This window comes from Calonectris borealis, chromosome 23 (assembly GCF_964195595.1).
Source record: "Calonectris borealis chromosome 23, bCalBor7.hap1.2, whole genome shotgun sequence".
NCBI lineage: Eukaryota > Metazoa > Chordata > Aves > Procellariiformes > Procellariidae > Calonectris > Calonectris borealis.
Window position 1 is genome coordinate 3,451,383 of NC_134334.1, and position 23,062 is coordinate 3,474,444.

Below are 23,062 nucleotides of genomic sequence, written 5' to 3' on the forward strand. Positions count from 1 at the left end.
CGGATAAAGGATCAGGCTCTGATTCCCAGGCCCCAGACAACCGACCCTCATTTAAATGCAACATAAACCAGTCCCCAGACTGTTTCTGGGGACGTCGGTGAGAAGGAGGCCTCCAGACTGGCCACGAGAGAGAGACGCGCAGAGAAGTGACTCATCCAGCTCACGACTGCCGTGGCTGGGGCGGTGAAGTGGCGGAGCTGGGGAGGGGAGAGCTGCCTTTGTCCACATGTCAGGCAGCTGCAGGGGAAGCTCCACACCCTCCATCTCATCAGCTGGGGCCAGTTGTTGCAGGAGAGTGGCTGATTCTCTTAGTAACCTTGGTCTCATCTGGGCTATGGCTCTCAGTGCACTAGTAGACCTTAATGGCCCTGACCAGCTTCACCTGGGGCCTCCACCCACACCCTCCACCCGTGGGCCCAGGGATTCCATTTAAGCTCTGCCTGAGGTCTTTAGTCTTAGTCTGAGCTGTGCTGTAGGAGCACAGGTCTCCAGCTCAGCTACAGCCATACCCAGCTATGGACCCTGGTGATCCCAACTTCCAGGCTGATTTTTCTAGCTTGATGCTGGACCAGCTTTGTCACCGTGGATCTGCCTGGCAGTCTCTGGGCCTGACTCTGATACGTGGACTGACATCCCAGCTTGGCCTCGGACCTGCCTCATCACCACAAACTTACCTGACGATCTGGGTTCTTGGTTGAATCTGGCCACCATCTCTGGACCTGCCCTGCTTTCTTGGTGTGGTGGTGTGAAGCCTTGGCTGGTGAGGCCCCTGCTCTGCCAGCTGCGTTACAGCTCCTGGTCCAATGGCTTCTGCTGCTCCTTGACAAATTCCCACCGCAAATGCCATTGCCTACCTTTAGTCTCTACTCAAGCGCTATTCCCATGTGCAGCTGCGATGTCCTACTTCTGAACTTCATGCATGTAAGTGCTGAGAGAAGCAGTCCACAGCCAGGCAATCTCACTTCTTTTTTGCTTCTGCTTTGCTTTGGAGCCTGGTGGGATCGCCTCTTCTCTTGTAAGCTCTGCAGGGAGTTGTGTGGGAGTGCTGTAGCAGTGGCATCCCTTTGGATCTCGGATGACCTCTATCCTGATTTTTAGGCTTGCAGTTCCAGGAATAACATCCTCCACCACTGAACTTGCATTCATTTCTTGGGGGTGTGAAATTCCTAAGCCCCCTGTCAAACACAGGTTTGGATTTATCCCATTTCCTTAGAAGCCCATGCTGGGAAAGTGGAATGTAGGATCTAGCCTTTTGCTGCTGTTGGGGGAGAGCTGTGTTAACTCCCTTCTTTCGTGCTGACCCTCCTCAGGCACAGATGTGTGTGAGTCATAAGCTGGACTTCTCATGTCTTGGTGGAAGCTGAGAGAGAGGGTGGGGTGGTATTTGGTCTGGAAAATCTTAAAACAAATTATTTGTTCCAAGTATTTCTGGGAAAGGAGAAAAAGCCAAGGGATGATTTTATATTTGAAACTGTAGCTCTTAAAAATTCTATTTATTTTGCGTTGAAAATTGAATGGAAGACCCACTTGAAAAAATTCCCCTGGTGATCTTGCGTGGCAAAATTAATGAAGAAGCAATAAAAGTAATGCTGGCATTATAGGATGCCTCTCAGCAGAGGTGCTGCTGGCAGGCAAGGCATATTCATTACCTGGTATCCCCTCACAAACCACTTGGCAAACCACTGTATGAATCAGTGCAGACTGGAAGGAAGGGCACCATCACAGTGGTGTGGGGCTCAGTGCATGAATAACAGGAGCAGGGGAGAGGAGTATTGACAGAGCAGGAGATGGATATATATGGCCTGTCTTCCTCGTGTGTGCAGTTCTCCTGTTCTAATACAGATATATTTGAATTAAAATTCCACATAGAAATGTCCCTGTACCACAGGCATAGGAATACTGCTTACGTGGTCACCGCGAGTTCAATTCTCTCTCAGTAAACAGCTTCAGGAAGGAGCAGTTTTATGAGCTCTGATTTTTAAACCTGGAATGAATCCTTAGTTAATTCTTCTTCCTAGGCAGCCTGAGGACAAGCCCGTGCTGTGGCAGGAGAAGAGCATTGCACATAGGCCTGGAAGCGCCCTGCTGGGAGAGTGCCTCCCTGTTACAGGCAGAGACCTTCTTTAAATGCTTCACTTGTGCTGTTCAAAGCGTCTGTCCTTTTTCCAGCCAGACACTGGTGTGCAGAGCCTTTCTGACTACCACAGAAGGGCGAGGGCAGTATCCTACTTCCAGGGTTATCTGCCTGGCTTGGGACCTTGCTTGGTTTGTCCTGCGTACTGAGTGCTCAGCAGATTTTTTGCTTGCTTCTTTCAGTGCAGTACCCTAGGGCACCAGCTAGGAGCTGATTTTTCCAGGCAGGAGTGGTAAGGTGGATGTAGTGTTCCACACTAGCACTGCCTAGTGTGGTGTCTGCTTGTCGTCACACAACAGGGGACAGCCTGCATTTCTGTGAAGCCCTTCAGGCACACTGGTTCCCGTCCGTATCATAGCTTTGTGTAGCCCAGATTTGCTATATATCAAGCTGAGGAAGCCCTGTTCATTAGCTGTGTGGTTTGATTTTTATGTACCCTGGAATCCTTTCTTCCCTGGAATGTCCCAGGGTACTTGTCTGCAGTCCTGAGGATGACATAAGAGTGTCCCTTCCTTTCCCTGATCCTAAGCAAATGTGTCATCTTGGCGGAAACCGATGATGGAAACTTTCCAGATGTAGGTGCAGGTGGGAACCAGATGGCTTTCTTGCTGCTTGCCTATCCCTGCATGGTATCGTGAGTGGAGGGAAGCATTGTCAATGCCCAAACATTACTTGGGGAAGCTGCTTCATGGGAAAAGTTGCAGGCCAATGCGTCTTGGAATGCCGTTGGAGAGAGCGAATGGATGCCAAGAGCAGTAAATAATTTACATTGGTAAAAACACAACGCTGGGTGGTCTTGGGGTTTTCTTTCTTTCCCCCTTGCTTTGCATCTGTTCATATTTAGAGGCCGTTCATGGCTGTTTATACTCAGCTAGTCCTGGCATGTTTCTCGCTTTGTCCTTGGCTGCAGCAATACACATAATGAATGTGTTTGAGGCTCTGCAGCCAATGCTGCCGCTTCTACGCGGAGTGCTTTGCATTCTGTTTGGAGCACCATACCTGTGTAGTGTCAAAAGCATGGCTTGCTTATCTCCTCGTGGGAGATGTTGGGTAGGGAGGACATCGGTGTCTGTATGAGTCTGTTGGCACTGGAAGGAAGGGTCAGGAAGGAACCAGAGTGGTTTTGCTAGGAGATTACTATGGGGCATGAGAAGGTTAAAGCTTGTGACCACCTCAGAGTGTGTCACATGTCAGATCTCTGCAATGCCTGCCAAGATCTTAGTGTTGTAGACAGAGTACTGCTCAGGCTGGGAATCGTGCATTTAGTTTTGTTCTTGTGTCTCACTATCCTCTCTTTTTAATTGGCAATTAATTAAATCAATCTTCCCCAAGTCAAGTCTGTTTTGCCTGTGATGGTAACTGGTGAGCGATCTCCCTGTACTTATCTCAACCCATGAACTTTTTCATCTTATTTTCTCCCCTTGTCTTGCTGAGGAGGGGTAGTGCCCAGGCTTGGTGGGCACCTGGCAGTCAGACAAGGTTAACCCACCACCTCCTCACAAAAAGCTGCTGCTTTAGGCAATGCCGCCTCTTTTTTACTGTAAATGGTCTGATATAAGGTGACTGTTCCTGCCTCTTGGAAAAAGCCAGGTGTAGTGAACTTTGTAGTGAAGCAGAGAAGGTGGCCAGAAAAGGAGAGGAGAGATGGTGGGTGGGGTGTCAAGGGAAGCTGCCCAAAAAACTCCCACTGGAAATCCAAGCTTGCCACAAAGAGGAAGGGGGAGGAAAAAGCAAACTGGAAAAAGCTGTTTGTTTTAATCTGAAGGGCTTCATACAGTCTGCTTGCTGAGAGAAGGTGCCTTGATGAAGTCCTGTGTCAGCCTCACACTCCCTGGTTGAGAACAGTCCCTCACACTGTGGGCTCAGGCAGCCTCCCCTGAAAGGGCTTTGGTCATTTCAGGAGAGAAAGCAAGGCCAAATGCTGGATTGGGAAATGCTGCTCCTGGTGACTCTATCCTCAGGAAGACAGACACAGCTACCATTGTGTGTTCCAGGACCCCTCTGGGTTAAGTTGGCTGCTCGGGACCCAGCGTTGGAGCAAATGAGCCAGGGTTGCTCATGCCAAACAGCTGTAATGATGCCAGATCCCAGCACTGTGATGTTTCAGGGTATCATTAAGTTTTGGGCCAGTGCCCAGGCCTTGTGTTCCTGATGGTGGAGTGAAGTGGGGTCCCTGTCCATTCTTTGTGGGCCACTCTCGCTAGCTGCAGCGTGGCCAACAGCTTTTCTCTGTAACCCCGGGACGATGTGTACTTCCTGCTGCAGTTGCTATGTGGTCTGGGAGCCTCTGCCCATCTGGTCCCGATCAGCCAAAATGCTGTGTCATCCCAAGGCATGTCTGAAATACGGAGTATTTGTAATCGTGCCTGTCGGAGATGATGGGAGGGAGCTGAGCAGACACTACTGTTCGGCATCTAGCAGGGGGTAGGGGGAGAACCTTTCTTAAAGGACGATGAGGAGGGCTGGAGATGAGATGGGCAGAGGGTGTAGAATAATGGGCTTGGGACCATTTTTTTGTGAGGGACAGACAGAAGAGTAAAAGTTAAAAGACTTGTAGGAACTAAGTCTCTTTATATCGTACGCCTGGACCTCTCACCCATGTTCATCAGCGTGTGGCTGGCTGTGATGTACCTTCAGCGATTGTTCCTGTCTCCTTCCCTAAGTGGTGTAGTGTTGAGGTGACAGTGCCCTCCTCTGGCAAAATGAGAAATTCGAGGCTCGGGAGAGAGAGTTCAAAGTGGGGACTATGAAGGCAACTGCTCCTACAAACACTCCTCTTATGAAGGTATGTTGGTGGTATAGGTCTCTCTGAGATATTCAGAGCCCTGGCACAGGCTGTGGAACCTGCAGTGCAGGAATTCTGCACTTGTAAGGGAGTGGTGCAGCTACAGAAAAAAATTATCCGTTAGGACAGCCATCAGGTAATGGACACCACTAAGCCCTGGAGTAATGCTGAGTCTGTCACATCGAAGGTCCTAGAGAGCATTCATGGATTTTCTGACTCCTCAATGTTTCCATGTTTCAAAAATATTTGATATTCTTTTCCCTCTCTCTTCTTTCAGATCCTGTTTGACCAGGCTCAGAGGTCAGTCCGGCAGCAGCTGCACAATTTTGTGAAAGAGTGAGTACTTGTCTTATCAGTTTGGTCTTCAGATTCTTGAACTTCCATTGCACCTGTCTTTTGTGCACTGGAAACAGAACTACAACCTCCACACAACTACTGAAGGCTCTGCTTGGAGCAGAAGAGATGCTGAAGGGCAGAGGAAAGGATCTGGTTTGTGAGATGGCTGTTGCTGTCATCTTGCTACACTATCATTTGGTTGCTCTCTTGTCAACCAGATGTCTTCATCCTGTTCCCAGCTCATAGCTAAAGCTGGACAAGAAGCATACTTCCAGATCAGAGCACCATCCCGAAGTCTGGTAAAAGTTCCTCTGCAGAGCCCATCTTTGCTGCTTCTCACTGATTCCCGAGGTTAAATGCATCCTGGAGTTCAGATCCCTGCAGAGCAGGGCCAGCTCTACATCTCATGTTGTCTTATGTTCAGTGCAGGGTTTCATTAGTGGTTTAAACTAGTGCATGCTTGCAGAAGGGAGGAACTTTGCTGCCAAATGACTTTGGGGTCCAGCAGAATCATTGTTTTCTTAGCTCCCCGCGCATCATGCTTAGTCACTCAAAATTACAGCAGCCCTGCTCTTCTGGAGTAACCTGAGCATCTGTCTGGAAGATGAGACTTACAGACAGGAGGCCCCTTCTTGTGTGGAGGGAGCAGCTAATCATCACTGTGCCTTCAGCTTGGAGCTTGACCACTGAGTTCTTTGCTAATGGAAAGCAAATTTACAATGCCCTGGTGTGAGCAATGCAGAATATTGCATATTAAGGATGTTAACTTGCACATGGCAGGCCTGAGGTGCAGAAGAACTGGGCCCAGGAAGTTAATTGAATGGGACAGTCTGTACCTTTGATCAAGTCTCCCAGCAGGCTGTCCCTGCCATTGCTGCATTAACGTCTTTCCTCCAAGTGCCTCTTCCCCAGGGCAGGTACCTGGTGCAGCACGGGCTCCCGAGTCAGCTGAATGTAGGTCAGGGAGGGAACCCAGGCCTTCAGCTAAGCAGGACTGGTTGCCATGAGAACTGGTAGTTGTGAATCCCTCAGCAGCTGTGTGGTTTGATGGAGGGAGGGGGTCCCTAGCTGACCCCCCAATTCCTCATCCCCATCTTCTTGCCTAGCACTCACCCTACCTCTGCTTTCTCTGTAACCATTTCTCTGATGAGCTCAGGTTTAATCTGCTTAAGACTGGCAGTCGGAAGGGGGAATTTCACCTTCATTTTGCGTCTGTCATCCTTTCAGCATCTTTGCAACTTACTCTTGGGTTTTTTTTACATTCGTACTGCTCAACCCCTGCGCTTGCAGGCCCTGGTGCTTTGATCTTTGCATTGCTCCTGCCCTTGGTTGGGAAATAATTTCTATGCTTGGGACCATTTTGAATAATCCAACTAGGGCCAATCTGCAACTTCCTGGCTGACAATGGGAGCAAAGGAACAACGGGAACTGTACCCTTGCACGGTGATTCATATGTATCTGAAAGGGCAATATTATACCCTCTAACCTGCCCTCCCTGTCCCCAAGCCCTGAAGGTCTTTGCCTGCTTTATTTACGTGGTACACACAGGAGAAGTCAGCTTGCCCTGCCCATGCTGTCACTAGCCAAATGCTCTGTGACTGCCTTAGCATGTTACCAAGCCACAGACCTTGCTGAGTAGGAGGGTTTTATTAGCTAAGTCTTAAGGTTGCAGTCATGCTGCTGCAGCCTGAATTAGAGCTAGCTGAGAATTTCCAGCAGTATCACACGCCTCCAAACTCCTGCGCCTTTCCACTGGGGATATGCACAGATGAGGAAGCTGGATCAAAAGTTATGTAAAATCCCCACAGCCCTTTGCTGCAAGTGACCCAAAAATGCAAAGAGCGTCCCTGTTATTTTCCTGTGAATGGAGCTGATGGCCATGTAACGCAGCAGCCCTGAGCATTGAGGGCAATGTGAAGAAGCAACAACCACCAGAACAGTAATCCAGTCACCTCTATTTTCACTTATCCTTACTGTGCTGGCCCATGGTAGACTCTCTTGGCCAGAGGCTGATCCATACATAAGCATATGCTACTTCAAACAACTTGCCACAGGGCAGAGTTCAGCATTTGCTGTCTGTCATGTTCAACGGAAGCTCATCGTCTTCCCTAGGGCAAAGAATAAGTGGATGCTACTTATTTACTAACAGCTTTTAAGTACTTTAAGTTATAACAATTTATAATTGAGGTAAACAGAGCTCCCCTGGCCAGAAAATAAGTGTTTGTGTTACAGCTGTAAATCGGCATTGCTGCTTTCAACTCTGAGGAACCAGGACCGCTTGTAAGAGCTGATCTTCAGGAATTGCTGTCCTCACTTCTTTGTGGTCATGCAACTCAAATCAAATCCTGCCTGAATGGTACCTGCTATTTAATTAAGAAAACAACCAAACAAACTAACAAAACCTGCCTGTTGCTATGCCTTTATAGCCTCCCCCCTGCCTCTGCAAAGGAGACCCCTGATCCCATGTGAGGTCTCTAGGCGTAAATAAAATTGTGGATTGGGTACTTCCAAATGCAAATGTTAATAAATGTGCCTATTATAAAAGGGGAAAAGAGAGTCAAATGTCTGGATTTTACAGTCAGACAAGACAGAATCAGCTGGAGATGCACATGAACGGCCTGGCTGCCCTAGTTGAATGCCCTGTCCTGAATTTGAAAAGTAGCTGGTTTTATTCCTTTCACAAAGTGAAATATGAAGCATGTGTTTTCAGAGGTAGGTTCTGAAATGTTCTGCTCACCACTTATTCTGAGGGCAATTGTGGACTGTCTTTAGGGCTGGATGCCATCTGGTGTGGCTTTCTGGATGCTGTCCTTAGAGAATTTCCTTAAGGCTTTGAAGGCAATATGTAAGGTCCAGTATCTTTCCTTGCCAACTGTCTCTAAAGGAAGACTATCTAGAGTTAATCTGGAGTCAGTCCAGCTGGACACAGTGGAGCTTGGTGGGGTGGGTTAGGAGCCCAATGGCATCTGGAGCAGGATCTCTGAGAGATCTTAGTGTACCTGGTTGCACTTCTCCCTGCTCTGCTGGTATGAGCAATATTCTGGCTGCTTTGTAGCAATGATTCTCACCATCTCATCTTCTTTGGGTTCCAGTGACGTCCGGAAGTTCAAGGAAACCAAGAAGCAGTTTGACAAGGTGCGAGAGGACATGGAGATTTCGCTGGTGAAGAATGCCCAGGCACCTCGGCACAAGCCCCATGAAGTGGAGGAGGCAACAGGCACCTTGACCATAACCAGAAAGTGTTTCCGGCATCTGGCCCTAGACTATGTGTTGCAGGTTGGTGTCTGTGCCCCCAGCTCTGACTGCATTTCCCAGTACAGAACAAGACATCACCGGCAAATTGCTAAATAATCTACTGTAGGGAATGAAGAAGTTGAGGGATGAGAGAGGGCAAGGGTCTTAGAACTGGGTTCAAAAGGGTACTGGATTACTAATGCATTGGACACTTTGCCCTCTGCCCCCTGAGGCAGGGAGTCCTTAGGACTGGTGAGTGATGGAGCATGAAACCACCGCGGTTTGCCCTAGTTCCAGGCACTGGTGTAGTTGTACCACTATGAACCCATGCATGGCTTTGCAAAGCCCTGTACTGCCGTAGGTGCCAGGGTCCTTTGAGCTGCCTTTTGACATAATCCAACCTGTCTATATGAGACAGTAGGCTGTGCTGGGATCAGAGGACCTTCACTGGTGGGGCTGTGAGTTCTGTAGCTGATCACATCTGCTTGAAATAGTCACAGGATGGTGGTATAAGTGGTGTAAGAGAGGGGAGGCTCTTCCCCAAATCCTTAGCTGCTTTGATCTTTATAACTCTCCAGAGAGTCTGGCAAAACAGTGTCATGAAACTACTGAAAGTGAGGGACTGAACACAACGCTGTCAAGTATTCTCGGCAAATCATTGTCTGCTTCTATGTGTAGAACATGTCCTTAAGGGCAAATGTCTGGATCTGTGTGCACATGTAAACATCCATGTGTGCATACTTGTGTTCATGCCTGAAACTCCAGATGGATGTGTCTGCATGTGCAAATATGCATCTGGATGTATGTATGTGTGTCCATATATGTATGTGCATGGTGCATACCTGCGTACGTTGCAACAGTGGAAATTCCAGTTGAATATAAGGCAGAAAAGTTTTCAGAGTTATGCAGCACCGGAACAGGGACCCAAAGAGATTCACAGTCAACGTGACCAGGCTCTGAGCAACTTCATCTAACTTTGAAGTTAGTCTTGCTTTGCCCAGGCAATTGGACAGATAACTTCTGGAGGTCCCTTCCAACCTGTATTATGCTATATGTCTGTGTGGGAATGTGTGTTTACCTTTGTTTATGCCTTTGCATGGCATTGACATGACTTTTCATGTCTGTGACATGTTCTCCTTCCTAAAAATGCTACCGGAGTGTACCTGAGAAGGGAAATCTTAATCATTTTTTCAGTAAGAGGAATTAAACATGCTGCCTTAGACTGAATTTCTCTTCCCAGTGGGAGATTTCCCGCAGGAACACTCACTTACTGCACCCAGAATGGTCAAGGATTTTTCTTTGAATGGTTCATAGGCTACATGCCAAGTCTGTTCTTTCAGGCAGTGGGTATATTAAGCAGACAAATTCAGTGTTAATATTGATCCATGTGTGTCTCCACTAGCTGTCACTCCTGCAGCACCGAGCTAAGACCATCTGCCAACACGTTCTGTCTGATCATGAGGTAGTCTCTGCCGTCACGTGCTCTGGCAGCTGCGGATAGAAAGGCAATGCTTTCCCCTTAAAGCATAAGTCATGCCTATCGTTGATCCTCCTTTAGGATTGCAATTTTTTGCATCTAGGATTTTAAACATGAATGTAAGCTGTATTTGCTGGCAAGGTCACACTATAGTAGGCTCCCTCCATTTCTCTCACTGACAAAGAGGAGGAGTTCCTTTAATGTGCTGATCCAATACTGGGGAGGTTTCCCTGTTGGTCCACTGCAAGGTACCACTCTAAATCCATCAGTTTTGAAATTAATAGACATGAACTTGTCCAGGCGTACTTTGGTGTTTAATAGAGGATGTAGCGAGGAGAGTTATTTTATTCTTCTATATCTGAAAGGAGGTCTTTTCCTGACCCTGAATGTCCACACAACTGAAGGGCACCCCCTCATAATGAATTAAAACTATATCCTAATTGCAGTAAGTTAAGCTCTCCCACCACAAATCCCAACTCTCATACCTGGGAAAAGGGATAACTTGGCTCACAGCAAAAATCAAGTCCCAGAATTTGTCATGGCGGAATCAGCTGTGGAGGGCACTGTATTGGCCGAGAAGTCCCAGTTGGTCCTCCTGCAAATTTTAAATGCAGAAAATCTTCCAACGAGCATCCTCCATTTTCTCTCCAGCCTCCACAGACCCTGATTTGTGGATCTGTTGCACCTTTCACACCTTACAGAACTCATCTTCATCATCTTTGACTTTGTCAACAGGCCTAAAATTGGCATGGTCAAACTTTAAGGATTACTCGCACACCTTGAAGAGAGCCAAAAGGACCAGGACCCAGTAAAGCACGGTTCAGGGCAAGACTTTTCACTGTAATGTAGCACTTTTCCATTATTATAGTGGCTGTTTTATGACTGTAAATGGCTAGGAGGAGTTACTGCTGTGGAGTGAAACTGTCTGTTGGTATAAAGCAGGGTTACTAGTTCCAGGTTTTTTGGGGGTTTTTTTGTTTGTTTTTTTTTCTTCCTAGTATACTGGGTGTGGAAATGAGGGATCTGGGAGGTGGGGGATATACTTGAACTTCTTTGTCTCCCCTCCTGTGTTGCTGGAGCTGATGACCAGGTTGCCTAGTACAGAATCGGGAGGCGGATCGTGGTGTGCCTCACGGATACCGTTCCAAGCAAAACTGTGACAGGCGCCAGCAAGCTGCCCTTTGGTAACTTCTACCTTGTTCTAGGTTCAGTTACTGCAAGCATAGTGCTTCTAAGCAAACTGATGCTGCATTTATAAATGAGTTATTAACACACTGGAACTGATCGTCTGTCATGGTAACACATTATTCATGACGCTGACAGCTGAAGCCCCATCGAAACCTTCTGCTACGTTTGACAGTTTCTTCAGGGCTAATTTCAGCGCTTGTAAGACTTCCCAGTGTAGCTCCTGGGGTCTGCGGGCAAGCTATTATGTAACTATGTGCTATTCATCTTTTACTTTGAAATTACATTCTCCTGGATTAGCTCTTAGCCTCTTATATTTATTTTTGTAATTTTTAAATCTCAAGGATATTTTTCACTTCCAGATCCTTGGCCCAGTATCAGAGAAATGTACTAGGTCTCAGAGTTTGCCTTTGTCCCCAGTTAAAGGAAATTTGCAATAGTTTTATCTTCATTTCCAAGAGATGCTGATGGTTGTGGTCTCACTGGTAGAGTGATGAACATTAGAATCAGGTACTACCTTTCTTCTTTCTACATACCTCATATTTCTGGGTTATTCAGTCTTCCTGTTCTTCCTTTCAGGGTAAAGATTGTGTTCACTCCAGAACATGCTGTAACTGTGCAATTGCATGGAGTACGGGTTAGCGCTCATTTTCCCAATGGCATAGGACAATACTGGAGAGAGAGAAGGAATCAGGGCATAGCACCTTGCTGCATCGTGCCCGACGTTTTATGGTAGGAATTTTAGGTGGGACTTTCCTGATCAAAGATGCAGGTAGCAAACTGTGAGGTGTCAAAGATGAGCTTCTACAACCAAAAGATGAAAGATGAGATGATAGAGAAGACCGGCCTGGCTGAACAGAGAGCTTGGCTGGAACTCAGGAAAAAAAGGAGAGTTTATGACCCCTGGAAGAAGGGGCAGGCAACTCAAGAGGACTACAAAGATGTCGTGAAGTTATGCAGGGAGAAAATTAGAAGGACCAAAGCCCAACTAGAACTTAATCTGGCTACTGCTGTAAAAGACAATAAAAAATGTTTCTATAAATACTCTAGCAACAAAAGGAGGGCTAAGGAGACTCTCCATCCTTTATTGGATATGGGGGGAAACAGAGTGACAAAGGATGAGGAAAAGACTGAGGAAAAATTTCTTTACCGAAAGGGTTGTCAAGCATTGGAACAGGCTGCCCGGGGAAGTGGTTGAGTCACCATCCCTGGAGGTATTTAAGAGGAGTAGATGTGGTGCTTAGGGACTTGGCAGTGCTAACGGTTGGACTTGATGATCTTAAAGGTCTTTTCCAACCTAAATGATTCTATGATTCTATAACCACTCTGCTAAGCACCTGCTGGAGGACTCAAGAAATGGCCAGGCCCTCCTGTCCTCAAGTAAATGCTCCAGACTGGTTCTTTTGCAGTAGCAGGGTGCATTTCCAAAGCAATGCTATTTTGCTATTACTGTAGTTCTTCCCTGGCCAGAGAAGAACTGTAAGCCTGAATGTGCTGGAAGGCCCCTTCTTCCACCCCAGGAGCTCAAGCACATCAGGGTTGGCACGGGAAATCCTGAGCTACTGCTGCTTCTGTGTGGAAGGGATGTGACGGTCTCTGGGGCAGTCAGCCATGCACTTTTCCCCAAGAAAAATGAGTGTGCAAAGGGTGTGCCCACTGAGAACATAGGCCCCCCACGGGTACCCACAATTTCCTGGCTGGCTTCACTATGATTACTGAAAAACCCCGTAACACTATACTGGTACCTCTCAGCCTGCTAAGAGAAATCAAAGCAGTGACCTGATAGATTAAACATCTCCTTCACGTGATACCAAATTGCACTCTGGGGTCACTGTTTGTTGTCAGCTATGTACAGACATACACCTAGCCGTGACCTTAATCAGTAGCAGCCCAGATGCAGATGCCAAAATGCATCTATGCTGTTTCCCTTTTTTATTCCACCTGGAACTCGCCAGAACTGTCTCTTCAGAAACTGACTTTCTGGAACTGTCCTTGAATAATTTGTGGTTTGCTGCTAGGGGTATTGCAGCAAGTTGCTCATACTTAGACCTCCATGCCAAGCTGCTTAATGCTGCTGATGGTCTTATCTTGATTCCTTCACAGATCAACGTCCTGCAGGCCAAGAAGAAGTTTGAAATACTGGATGCGGTAAGGGCTCTCTGTGTTTTCTGTGGCTGCTCTCAGTGACTCAATGAAAGGCAGCCCTCTCCATTTCAGGTTGCATGGGTCGACATACCGACTCCTCGGTCTGCCCTGGAGATACTGTCTGGGACTGCTCTGGGGGCTGCAGGTATGCTAACAAGAGGGGAGAATGAAGGACCAGCAAGATACTCGGCAGGCCAGAACTGGAGGGGACTTACAGGGGTGAAGGACACTGCTTTTACTGCTCCGTGCTCACAACAGGGGTTGCCCAATAGTGTGGAAGGATTTGTGAGAGGAAGAAAGGAGAAGAGGGAGAGGCATCTAATGGATAGATTGCTTTGGGAAGGGAAAGGGAAGGGAAACTTTGAAGAGACTTGTTTGTGGGTAATAAGGGATAAGGACTTTTCACACTGATTTTGTCCCAGAACCTGTTCTGACCTTGCTATTGTTTCTCTCCCCAGATGCTGTCCTTCATGCATGCCCAGTACACCTTTTTCCAGCAGGGCTACAGTCTTCTCCATGAACTGGATCCCTACATGAAGAAACTAGCCACAGAGGTGAGGGGATAGAGAATATGTTTGACTCAATGTACCTGTTTGTACCCCTTCACCCTGAAAGGACATCCTCTTTCCTATTCAGCTACCACACTTGGTAATCAGGGAGTGGTCAGAGCATCATGCTTGTTGGATGTTTGATAAGTGATGCTGCACTATGGGGTGGCAGCCAAGAGCTATGGTTACCTTCAGTGCACACCCAAACACAGCCCTTTTCTGCTCTTGTGGGGACTTCTCATGTTAGGGAGGGCTGGTGTAAGCGTAGAGCAGGGAAGCAGAGATGGACAGTGGCTCATAAACCTCCTTCCTGACTTTTATACCTGGTGTTCTCCTCCCTGCCTTTAGCTGGACCAGCTGGTGATTGATTCTGCAGTGGAGAAGAGGGAGATGGAGCACAAGCATGCGCTGATACAGCAGAGGGTGAGTCCTGGGGCTGCAGCGTGGTGCAAGCAGCACTTCTTTCCATCAGCGTGGTTGTCTGGATCACACAATGGGAACTGCCGTCTGATGAGGGGCCTTGCTGGGTTAGTCCTTCACAGCCTGGAGCAGTAGCAGCAGAAATTGTTGAGATGAGAGTAATAACCTTGTGGATGCTGGGAGGTCTAGCTAGTAGGTAGGCCAGATCAAATGCAGGGCATTCTGACCCATCTGAGTACACAAGGGAAAGGGACACAGGGAGGACCCCATGGGTTAGGGCACCTGGGTTGTTTTCGTAGCGCTGCCATTGACCTGCTCTGCCTCTGAGCAAGCCTTCCTTCTATGCTTTGTCTCCCTCTTTGCTACTGAGGATGTGGGAAGATTGAAAGATTCATGTTGTGTAAATGGTTCTGAGATAGAGGAGTGGATGTAGTTGTTTGTAATCGCCTGCAATTGACTGCATAGAAGAGCTGCTTTTGGAGAGAGGTTAGAGCACTTTTCTCCCACCTCCTCTCTCTCTCTCCCTCTCCCCCCCCCTGCCCAGTCTCGCATCCTTCCTCTGGCTGAGCAAGCTGGCTTTTGTCTGGCAAGCCCTATGATCTCCAGCTACAGCAGTTTTAGCATGTCCCTTCTGACACTTCTCCCTGCCTCTCACTGCCTTGCCCCATGGTGAGGCAGCAGCATGGCAGCATGCCTGAGTGCCCAGCCCAACCAGATGGCCAGAGTCCCTGTTAAATCATCCAGCAGACGAAGGAGTGGGTGCACTCCTTTGGTACCCAGAGACAGGACTTGCTGCAGGGCCTTTTCGTCATTCATAGGGAACTCACACTGCACTGAAGTGATGTTAATGGGTTGTGGGGAGAAAGAGCAGCACTCTGTACTGCTATTGAGAGAGGAGTATGCTGCAGTGAACTTTTTTCATGCAAGTCTGCTCCGAACAGCAGTTCAGATGATTCTTGCTCAGCTCCTGTGATATGACACGGCTACAGCCTTGAGCAGCATCACTTTGGAAAGGTCCATGGGGACCCAAGCAATAGAGCTGCCGTGGCGGAGCGAGCTGCTGTTTTCATAGCTGAGCTATGGTGACCCACTATGTGTGTGCTCTCACCTGCTGTAATTGGGAGTAACCACCAGAACTGGTGAGATAATAGGATTTATTATCAAACAAGTCTGAGCCTTCAGTAGGGAGGCATCTTTGGTTAATGTGGGCTCTGATTTTCCAGACCATTCATCTGGGAATGATTCCAAATCCGAGGCTTGTAGAAACATCAACAAATATTTTTTTGTTTTTCTTTTCCTTGTCTTCTTCATGGATTGCTGACCTGCCCCCTGCAGACCCTCCTGCAGGTGAGTACCCACATGTATTTCCTTCTTCTGGCATCTTCATTGCTCAGAATTAGCACTTTGCCGCTCTGGATATTTACTAAATTCTGCTTTTGAAAGCAAAACAAAGAAACCTTGCCATGGAATTAGTACTGTATCCTGAACACTGGAGATGTAATTTTAAAGCCCAGTTTCAAGTGAGTTTGGTTTCATCCTCATCAAAGTTGTTTTCAGTCCTGTGCTAAAATAAGATTTCAGTTCCCTCTACTCTGGATGGTGGTCAATAAGATTTCAGTGCCCGTTACTCTGCAGGTGGTCAGTCTTGACTCGGAGTTCAGTACTGCAGTGGCAGCAGTACTTGGCGGGCACTTACTGCAGGTTTGGTGCCTAGGAGCTTTGAGGACCACGGGTCTGGTGGGTGGTGAACTGGCTGCACAGGCTCATAACAGGGGGTGTTGGTGGACTTCTAACATCCACACACAGACACACACACGCTCTCACGCTCTGTGGGCACAGTAAGAGGGGATTTCAGAGAGCCCTGAGAAACAGCTGTTCTTGAACCAAGCCCTGAGTAGGATTCGCTAAGGAGTCCATATCTGGCAGGCACTTGTGTGGATCAATACTTCTCAACAGGAGTAATCTAAATGGCCGTTGTTTTCTTTCTAATGCTCTCTCTCAAAAATGTCACAACCCATGAAATGGAAACGTAACCAGATTTGAAAGCTAATGACAGACATTCCCTGTGAATCGGCCTGTACATATGCTCCCTTTGGTTGAGTGTTCTGGGGGAGGGGTAAATCCATTTGTGAACTCTCAGTTCCCCTGGGACTCTGCTGGAGTGATGACTTCATTCGAGGGAACATGGAAAATTTCTGTAGTGCAGTGCATTTCAGTTAAATCTCATTACGTGGCTTTGCTGACTGGAGTAGCAGGGAATGAAGGAGAGGTCAGGTTCCAAGAGGGAGAACGAGCAATTACTCTTCATCAGGATACATATGCATAGAGCCATGGCATTCTGTGTGCATAAGCTTGTAAGAGAGCTGGACATCCCTACTGCAATTCAGGATTTAAAGCTTCCTGCCTGGAAATGTTATGAGACTGCTTTTAGCTACTCTGAGTGTTGCTCCTCCCTTTGCAATGGAGCATGGCACTCTGCATCTGGTGAGCATCTCGCCATCTCCAAAGGGAGCACAGCATGTATTTGAATATATGTCTTCATGCTGAGCCCAGAATTCCCTCTGGTCTCTTGAAAAATTCGGAGATTTAGTTGCGCTTAATTAGAGAGGAGTGGCAGACGTATCCTTTTTTCCTCAACACAGCGTCTTCCCAAAGAGCCTGCTAAGGCATGACAGAAAGGGAGGGAATCCAGTTTAAATAATACATTTTGAAGTGTTCTTGGAGTGGGGGAGCTGTGCAGATTCTGAAGGTAGGGCCTTGCTCACTGAATTGTCTTCGGGCAGCTTTGTGAGGCCTGGAGGGCAGCCGTCTAAGAGCCAAGTTCATAAGGAAGTGGTCTGTGGCATTTTGTTTCATTATTGTTTTAATTAAAATAAATTTGGTAGGAGAGAAAAACTCAGCACAAATCTTGACTATTTTCTTTGATACTGGGATTCAGGTGCCTTTTTCCTATGCCACCCTGTCCCCATCTTCCCTCACGGAACATCTGCCACCTCTGGGGCAGATGCCTAGGGCAGCTATCATTTCAAGCTGTCATTTTAACCGCTGCCCTCTCTGCCTTCCTAGCTCCAAAGCCCTAAAGAGCTCCATTTGCAGCTTCACACTTAATATGAAAATAATGCTCACTTATACAAAAAGGATTCCAATAAAATCAGCAAGAGGAGAGGAAGTGTCTCAATTTTTATGGGCTACAATAAATATTTGAGTTCTCCTCCTCTTGTGCAAAGAGAGAGGAGAGCTTCAGCGTGAAGGCTGGGGGTGCCTTTCTGCTGACTGTGTGTGGGATGCGTGCGTGCAAGGACTGCAGTATGGAATACATTTCTGCAAAGGCTGAGGAGATAGTCTTGTTGCTTCCCACGTTTCTCTTGTGTGTTGAACTAAAATGTCTTAAACCGCACATGTAATGAGTTTGTAAGTTTTTCTGTGGGCTCTGTTGCTTCAGATGGATGCACAAAGACACACAGGGCCTGGTGTAGGTTGGACCACTTAGAAGAAAAATTTTGGAGAACTTAGCACTTGAACGCACAGGCCTAGGAATTTTTCCCAATGGGAAATGAGGAGAGAAACGGTAACGTTTAAACCAGTCCTCCCTCGCAGATCCTGACCTTCCTGAATCCTTCCACTGCACCAAAACTGACAGGCCAGTCTCTGAAAGAATACAGGGCTGTGGAGGAGCTCCTTCGCAGCCCCGGTCCGGAGTGGTGGGGCATGCAATTGTGCTTCTGTTGCCTGTTTGCACGGGAAGGGAGGATGGAGTGCCAAGGCAGAGCTCTCTGGCTCGTTTCGTTCAGCTGGTAGATAACGAGCGAGGGGCCATATGGCACTTCAACACCCTGATTTCTGTGGCTGCAGTGGAGCAGGGGTGGAATTACTGGCCCGGGGGTGGCTCTGCTCCAGGAAGCTGGGGGAAGCAGACCCTGCTAAAGACAGACAAGCCTGGCTCTGTTAAGGTCAGGGAAGCATTCGGTGACCATCTTCCTGTCAACTTTGCTCTGTGTTGCCTGGCTTCTCCCACTCCCTTCTGTGCCTCCATGACAGCTGTATGATAATTAGTCCTTGCTCTAAGCTGATTGACTGTGAATAGGAGGCACGGGGAGGGGGTAAGCAGGTGGTCCCCAGAGGCCAGCAGACTTCCTTCGCCTAGTGCCCCTTGCTTTGACAGGAGCCAAAGGCAGAGCTTATAGCTTCCCAAAAAGGAGTAGGAGGGGTAAAGGAGAAGGGGTTGAAAAAGAAATCCCTCCTTCCCTGCCAGCCCACGGTGCTTAGCAGAGATGCTACTCTAGAGAGCGAACAGAGAGAGAGAGAGGACACACAGAGCTGCTCCCTGCTCTCCAGGCAAGAGCAGCAACACCTCCCTTGCAGCTGGCGTCATGAAGATTTTCGGCAGGCTTGAATACCTCCTGGTAAGGAGACTCCTGCAGGGTTGGTTTGACTTGGGGAGAAAGTTTAGAGGGCACTTTTCCCTGGGGGAGCAAGGATTATGCCAGTAGGACCTTGCTTGCTGATGTGACCCAAAAGCAAATACAGCTTTATTACTGCAGGAGAGCAAATGTGTTTGGTTCTGTTTCTGGGATGGAAAAGCTTTGGGGCAGGGCACAGATCTCTGTGCATCATCTGCTGGCAAGCTGCAGAGCAGGGAGATCATTTGGCATTAGGAAATTCAAGAAACAAAAGGTCTGTAAATGGGATTTGGCCGGAATGAATGAAAGCTGCGCAGAATGGGAATGTAGGTGGGGGAGCCCTCCTCCAAATTCCATCTGCCTCTGAGGGTCTTGGATCGTACACAGTATATACACAGAGGTAAAAATAGCCAGATAGAGAAAAGCTTGAAATATATTCAGGCACCAGAAGAGAACAGAATGTGCATGCACCAGTGTTTGTGTGGAAGGGGTGTGTGTGCATCTTTAGGGAATTTGAATATTCCTCTGAATTATGTTCTCTTTAGAATCGAATAGCCAAACTAGTCACGTACAATTTTTAACTCACCTCCAGAAGAAGTTCTTTTCAATGCATGGATGTATACATAATGTTGTTAGAGTGTACATAATATTGTTAAATACTGAGCATCACTGGTTACTTAAGTAAAGAGGGCACTTTTGGATAAAGCCTTTGTCTTCTATGAGGGAAAGCATGTATTGCATGTGGTGTTGCTTATCCTAAATGGTATCGATTGAAAATAAAATAACATGGAGGTTTGGTAGTAAGATATGTTTCTCTGAATATCTAAAAACACCTGGACTGAAATGATTCACTGGTCATGATTGCCTAGTTTTGATAGTGTTTTCTATCAGTAGAAATCAAAACATTGTACCAAAAAGGACAGTATTGTTATTGCCACGTTGAATTGATACACTGAGGGAGTAATGCTATGGCTTTTCAGGGAGGGCCATTGCCATAGTGATTGTATTTTAAGAATTTTAAGGAAGTCGGTATTTTACAGAAAGGTTCTATCTGTTCTTAGCCAGGTGTTGTGCCCTTTGGGATAGGAGTGAACCTATAAACAAGACCTTCCTGCTTCGGTGGGTATGCTCTTAGGCAGGGCTCCTTACTTAGAAGCCTTCCCCCCCGCCAAGGATTCCAGGCTGATGAGGGGCATCTTCACTCTTCATATTAAGTCTGTTCACTGAAGCTGGAGGTTTATTTAATTTCATCAGCCATTTACTCTGCATGAAATTCTGGCTTCACAGGAGCGGTTAGAAGAGCTTGTCTGGCCTCTGCAATGCAAGCAGTCTCTGTGCATGCTGTGTGGAGATGGGCAAGGGAGTTCTTCACTGAGTGGTCATGAGGCAACCTTCAAATAGGGTTTTTTCTTTTCTTTTTTTCTTTTCTTTTTTTCTTCTTTCACAGGTCTGTTTGTGCCTGTGCTGGGTTTTTGCTTTCCATTTGCTGGTCTGAAAGTGTCCGCATTAATGTCCTTTTTCACATCCCTATGGATGTGTCTCTTGGAATGTGTTACTTCATTGTTGCTTCAGCAGCATTCAGTGTGCTCCCATGGAAACCATTGTGATGTCATTTCTAAAAGAATATCAGTTACCAGGCAGCCTCGTGTGTAAACTCAGAGTGACAGGAGTGAGAAGGGGATTGGTGTGATTTACTGAAAGTCGGTGAAGGAAAGGGAAGCAGATGATGGCAGAGATCTGGTTTCTTATTTTGGAAGACGTCTGATTTATTTTACCAATGTGTGATCCAACATGTCACTGCTGTTGCTAATCACGATTGCATATGCAGTTGTAGCCAAAGCCATTCAGATCCCAGTCCTAGGAAGCCTTTTCCATGTCAAGCATTTTTTCACATTACAGAGACAATGAGGTGCTAAATGCAGACTTAATAAATCAGTCCAAACTCATTTGGAGCAGACTTGCCTACTCCATGTACATTGCAATGATGGGAAGAATTCAGTAAAAGGTAGTTTATTAAAATCATGTATTAAAATCTCATGTATAGCAGGAAATGGAAAAAGAGGGAACAAGAGAAAGCATATGTGTGCACTCTCTTACCCTGCTTTGTCAAGGGTAAGATTTGAATCAAGAAAGTTACTTTGAGTGTTGCAGAATGACACATTCCTTCTCCACCAGCACCTCCCCGACATGGCGGCTTGGCTTACAAGGTTGGAAGGTTTTTATTTCCTAGTTCTATGTGGAGTCAGTCCACAGATGCACGGCATCCCTTGTAAGAGTCAGACTTACTGATGGCGCAGTCGATGACGTGCTTGGCAGGAGCTGTGTCCATCAGCCAGGACCCTTCGACTTATTTCCCAGAACTAACAGGATCGAAATCTTTTTGTGTCAGTGAATAGAACAGATACAGGGATGCATTAAGGGCAGGTCTGCCAGTTAAGGGGATTCATTGTCACACATCTGTGTGTATCCAGCTGTGGCCGCACACTACCGTGATGTTTCAACACCATTGGCAAGATGATCTCCTCAGTTTCTAAGCTAGCTTTGATCTGGAATCAGGTTTTATGAGAACATCTGTTAACTCTTTTTCCAGAAAGTGGTCCTCTCTTTTCAATGGCTGTGGTAAGAAAGTTCCCTGTATGGGCTACAGCAAGAAGATGTGCCTAGGAATTCGTTGTTTAAGCCCATAGTTTAAGCTCGCTCTAGTGTGCTGGAAGTTTCGCAATAGCACTTGCCATGATTTTGCCTTTCAGCTACCCGAGCCATTTCTGTACATTCCCCTTTTGGCCTTTGCCTGGCACTGAAAGGAAAAATGATAGTGATCAAGGGGATAATTTCTGGATTTTTTTCACCCTCCCCTTTCCCTTACTTCGTTTGTCTCCCAACACTCTCAATAACTTTGTAGCTTCGGGTGCTTCCAAGCAGAGTGCAATGGAATGGAATGAAGTGCCCCTGAGGATCAGACTGCCGCCTGCCCTGGGGATAAGAGGCAGACTGGTCCTCATCCCTCGGATCTCTCCCTTGATTTGAACTTTACAAATCCAGCTTACAGCTCTGATCGACATATTCTGCCCTCAACTGCCCTACAGTAGTTCTGCTGATAGCAGCGAAGTTGCTCAGGAATTACACCAGCAGAAATATGAGCAGAATTTGGCCTGGGGATGTTTCTTAACCAATGAGAGAACAAGGAAGAGAAATATCTTCAAAGTAATGCAAACACAAGCCATTCTTCCCAACAATGTGTTTTTATGTTTGGACGTCATCCAGATGGCTCTTAGCTGTATATGCGCTTGGTGTTTTTGTGTATAATTCTCTCTTTCTGAAACTGGCTTGGTGCAGGTTAGAATTCTTTCAAAGGCAAGGAACAACTCCACGTGCCTTCCGCTGTTCTGCTTTAGCCATGCAGTTTGTAGAGAGGTGTAATATATACAGACTCAATGAGGTTAAATTCACACCTGGCTTGACTCCACTGATTTTTAGTGGATTTACTCTAGTGACGCATATGGCCCATCTGTTCCTCCTGCACTCATCAGCAATATATCCTTCTTACCATCAGGCTGCTCGATTCTATAAGGACAGCTGAAGAAGTCAGGTGATTATATTTAGACCCTCCCCCTTATTTTTACCTCTTCTACAAAGTGAGGCACAGCTAAGTGTTCATTTTTAAGATGTGCTTGGAAGGGTTTTGCCCTACGCTTGCTGTGCACTTTTCAACAAAGTCCAGATTTTTGGATGTTTGCATTATTTATTATAAAACAGTGCAGATGCTCATCAGATTTATAGAATTGTCACTTTGGAGCAGCTCTACAAAAATCACACGTTCAAATATCTACGAGTTAGAGGAAAATTCCTTCTAGCCTTTGTTTGCAATATGTACATGAAAGACATCTGCAGAAGAGGACCCCCATGGGATTCACCCTCTGATGGCAAGAAAATTCGGGGCTGAGCAGACCTCTCTTAATTGGGTGCCTTACAGCAGTTTCTAGTGCCTAATTGGGCATCATGCTGTCTTTCCCAGGAATGACTCAGTCCTGTCCCATTATATCTCCTCCTTCTGTATCAGTATTATTCTTATTATGACACCTCCCAGGCAAGCTTGCATCTCTGAACATGAAAATAACTCATCTTAATGAGAGTGAAGTGCATGTTGCCTAGCAACACAGCATCACAAGGGTCTTCATATGCTGAGCTAGGAAAGGCACTTAAGTTAATGGGGCTGTTTTCACTGCACTGTGGTGTCTTTAAACCAAGTAGTACAGGGAGAAATATTTGCGCTCAGGAGAGAGGGAGGTGTGGGTAGAATGCATCATTAGAGTGGAATCAGTGTTCAAAGAGACAACATGCCTTAGTTCCCCAGGTTAGAGGGGAAAGTCATTTAGGTTTCATGACCTAGTTTCTCTT

General features: G+C 46.9%; 1 protein-coding gene across 1 annotated transcript in view; it reads left to right on the plus strand.

Moving 5' to 3' along the window:
* Nucleotides 1-23,062, plus strand: part of ACAP3 (ArfGAP with coiled-coil, ankyrin repeat and PH domains 3) — a 104,387-nt gene that overhangs the window by 56,935 nt on the left and 24,390 nt on the right. Inside the window, exons 5-10 of the mRNA XM_075172370.1 lie at nt 5,197-5,255; nt 8,348-8,531; nt 13,255-13,299; nt 13,755-13,850; nt 14,193-14,267; nt 15,600-15,611. Of these exons, the coding sequence (XP_075028471.1) occupies nt 5,197-5,255; nt 8,348-8,531; nt 13,255-13,299; nt 13,755-13,850; nt 14,193-14,267; nt 15,600-15,611 (471 nt within the window). The remainder of the gene's footprint in view (nt 1-5,196; nt 5,256-8,347; nt 8,532-13,254; nt 13,300-13,754; nt 13,851-14,192; nt 14,268-15,599; nt 15,612-23,062) is intronic.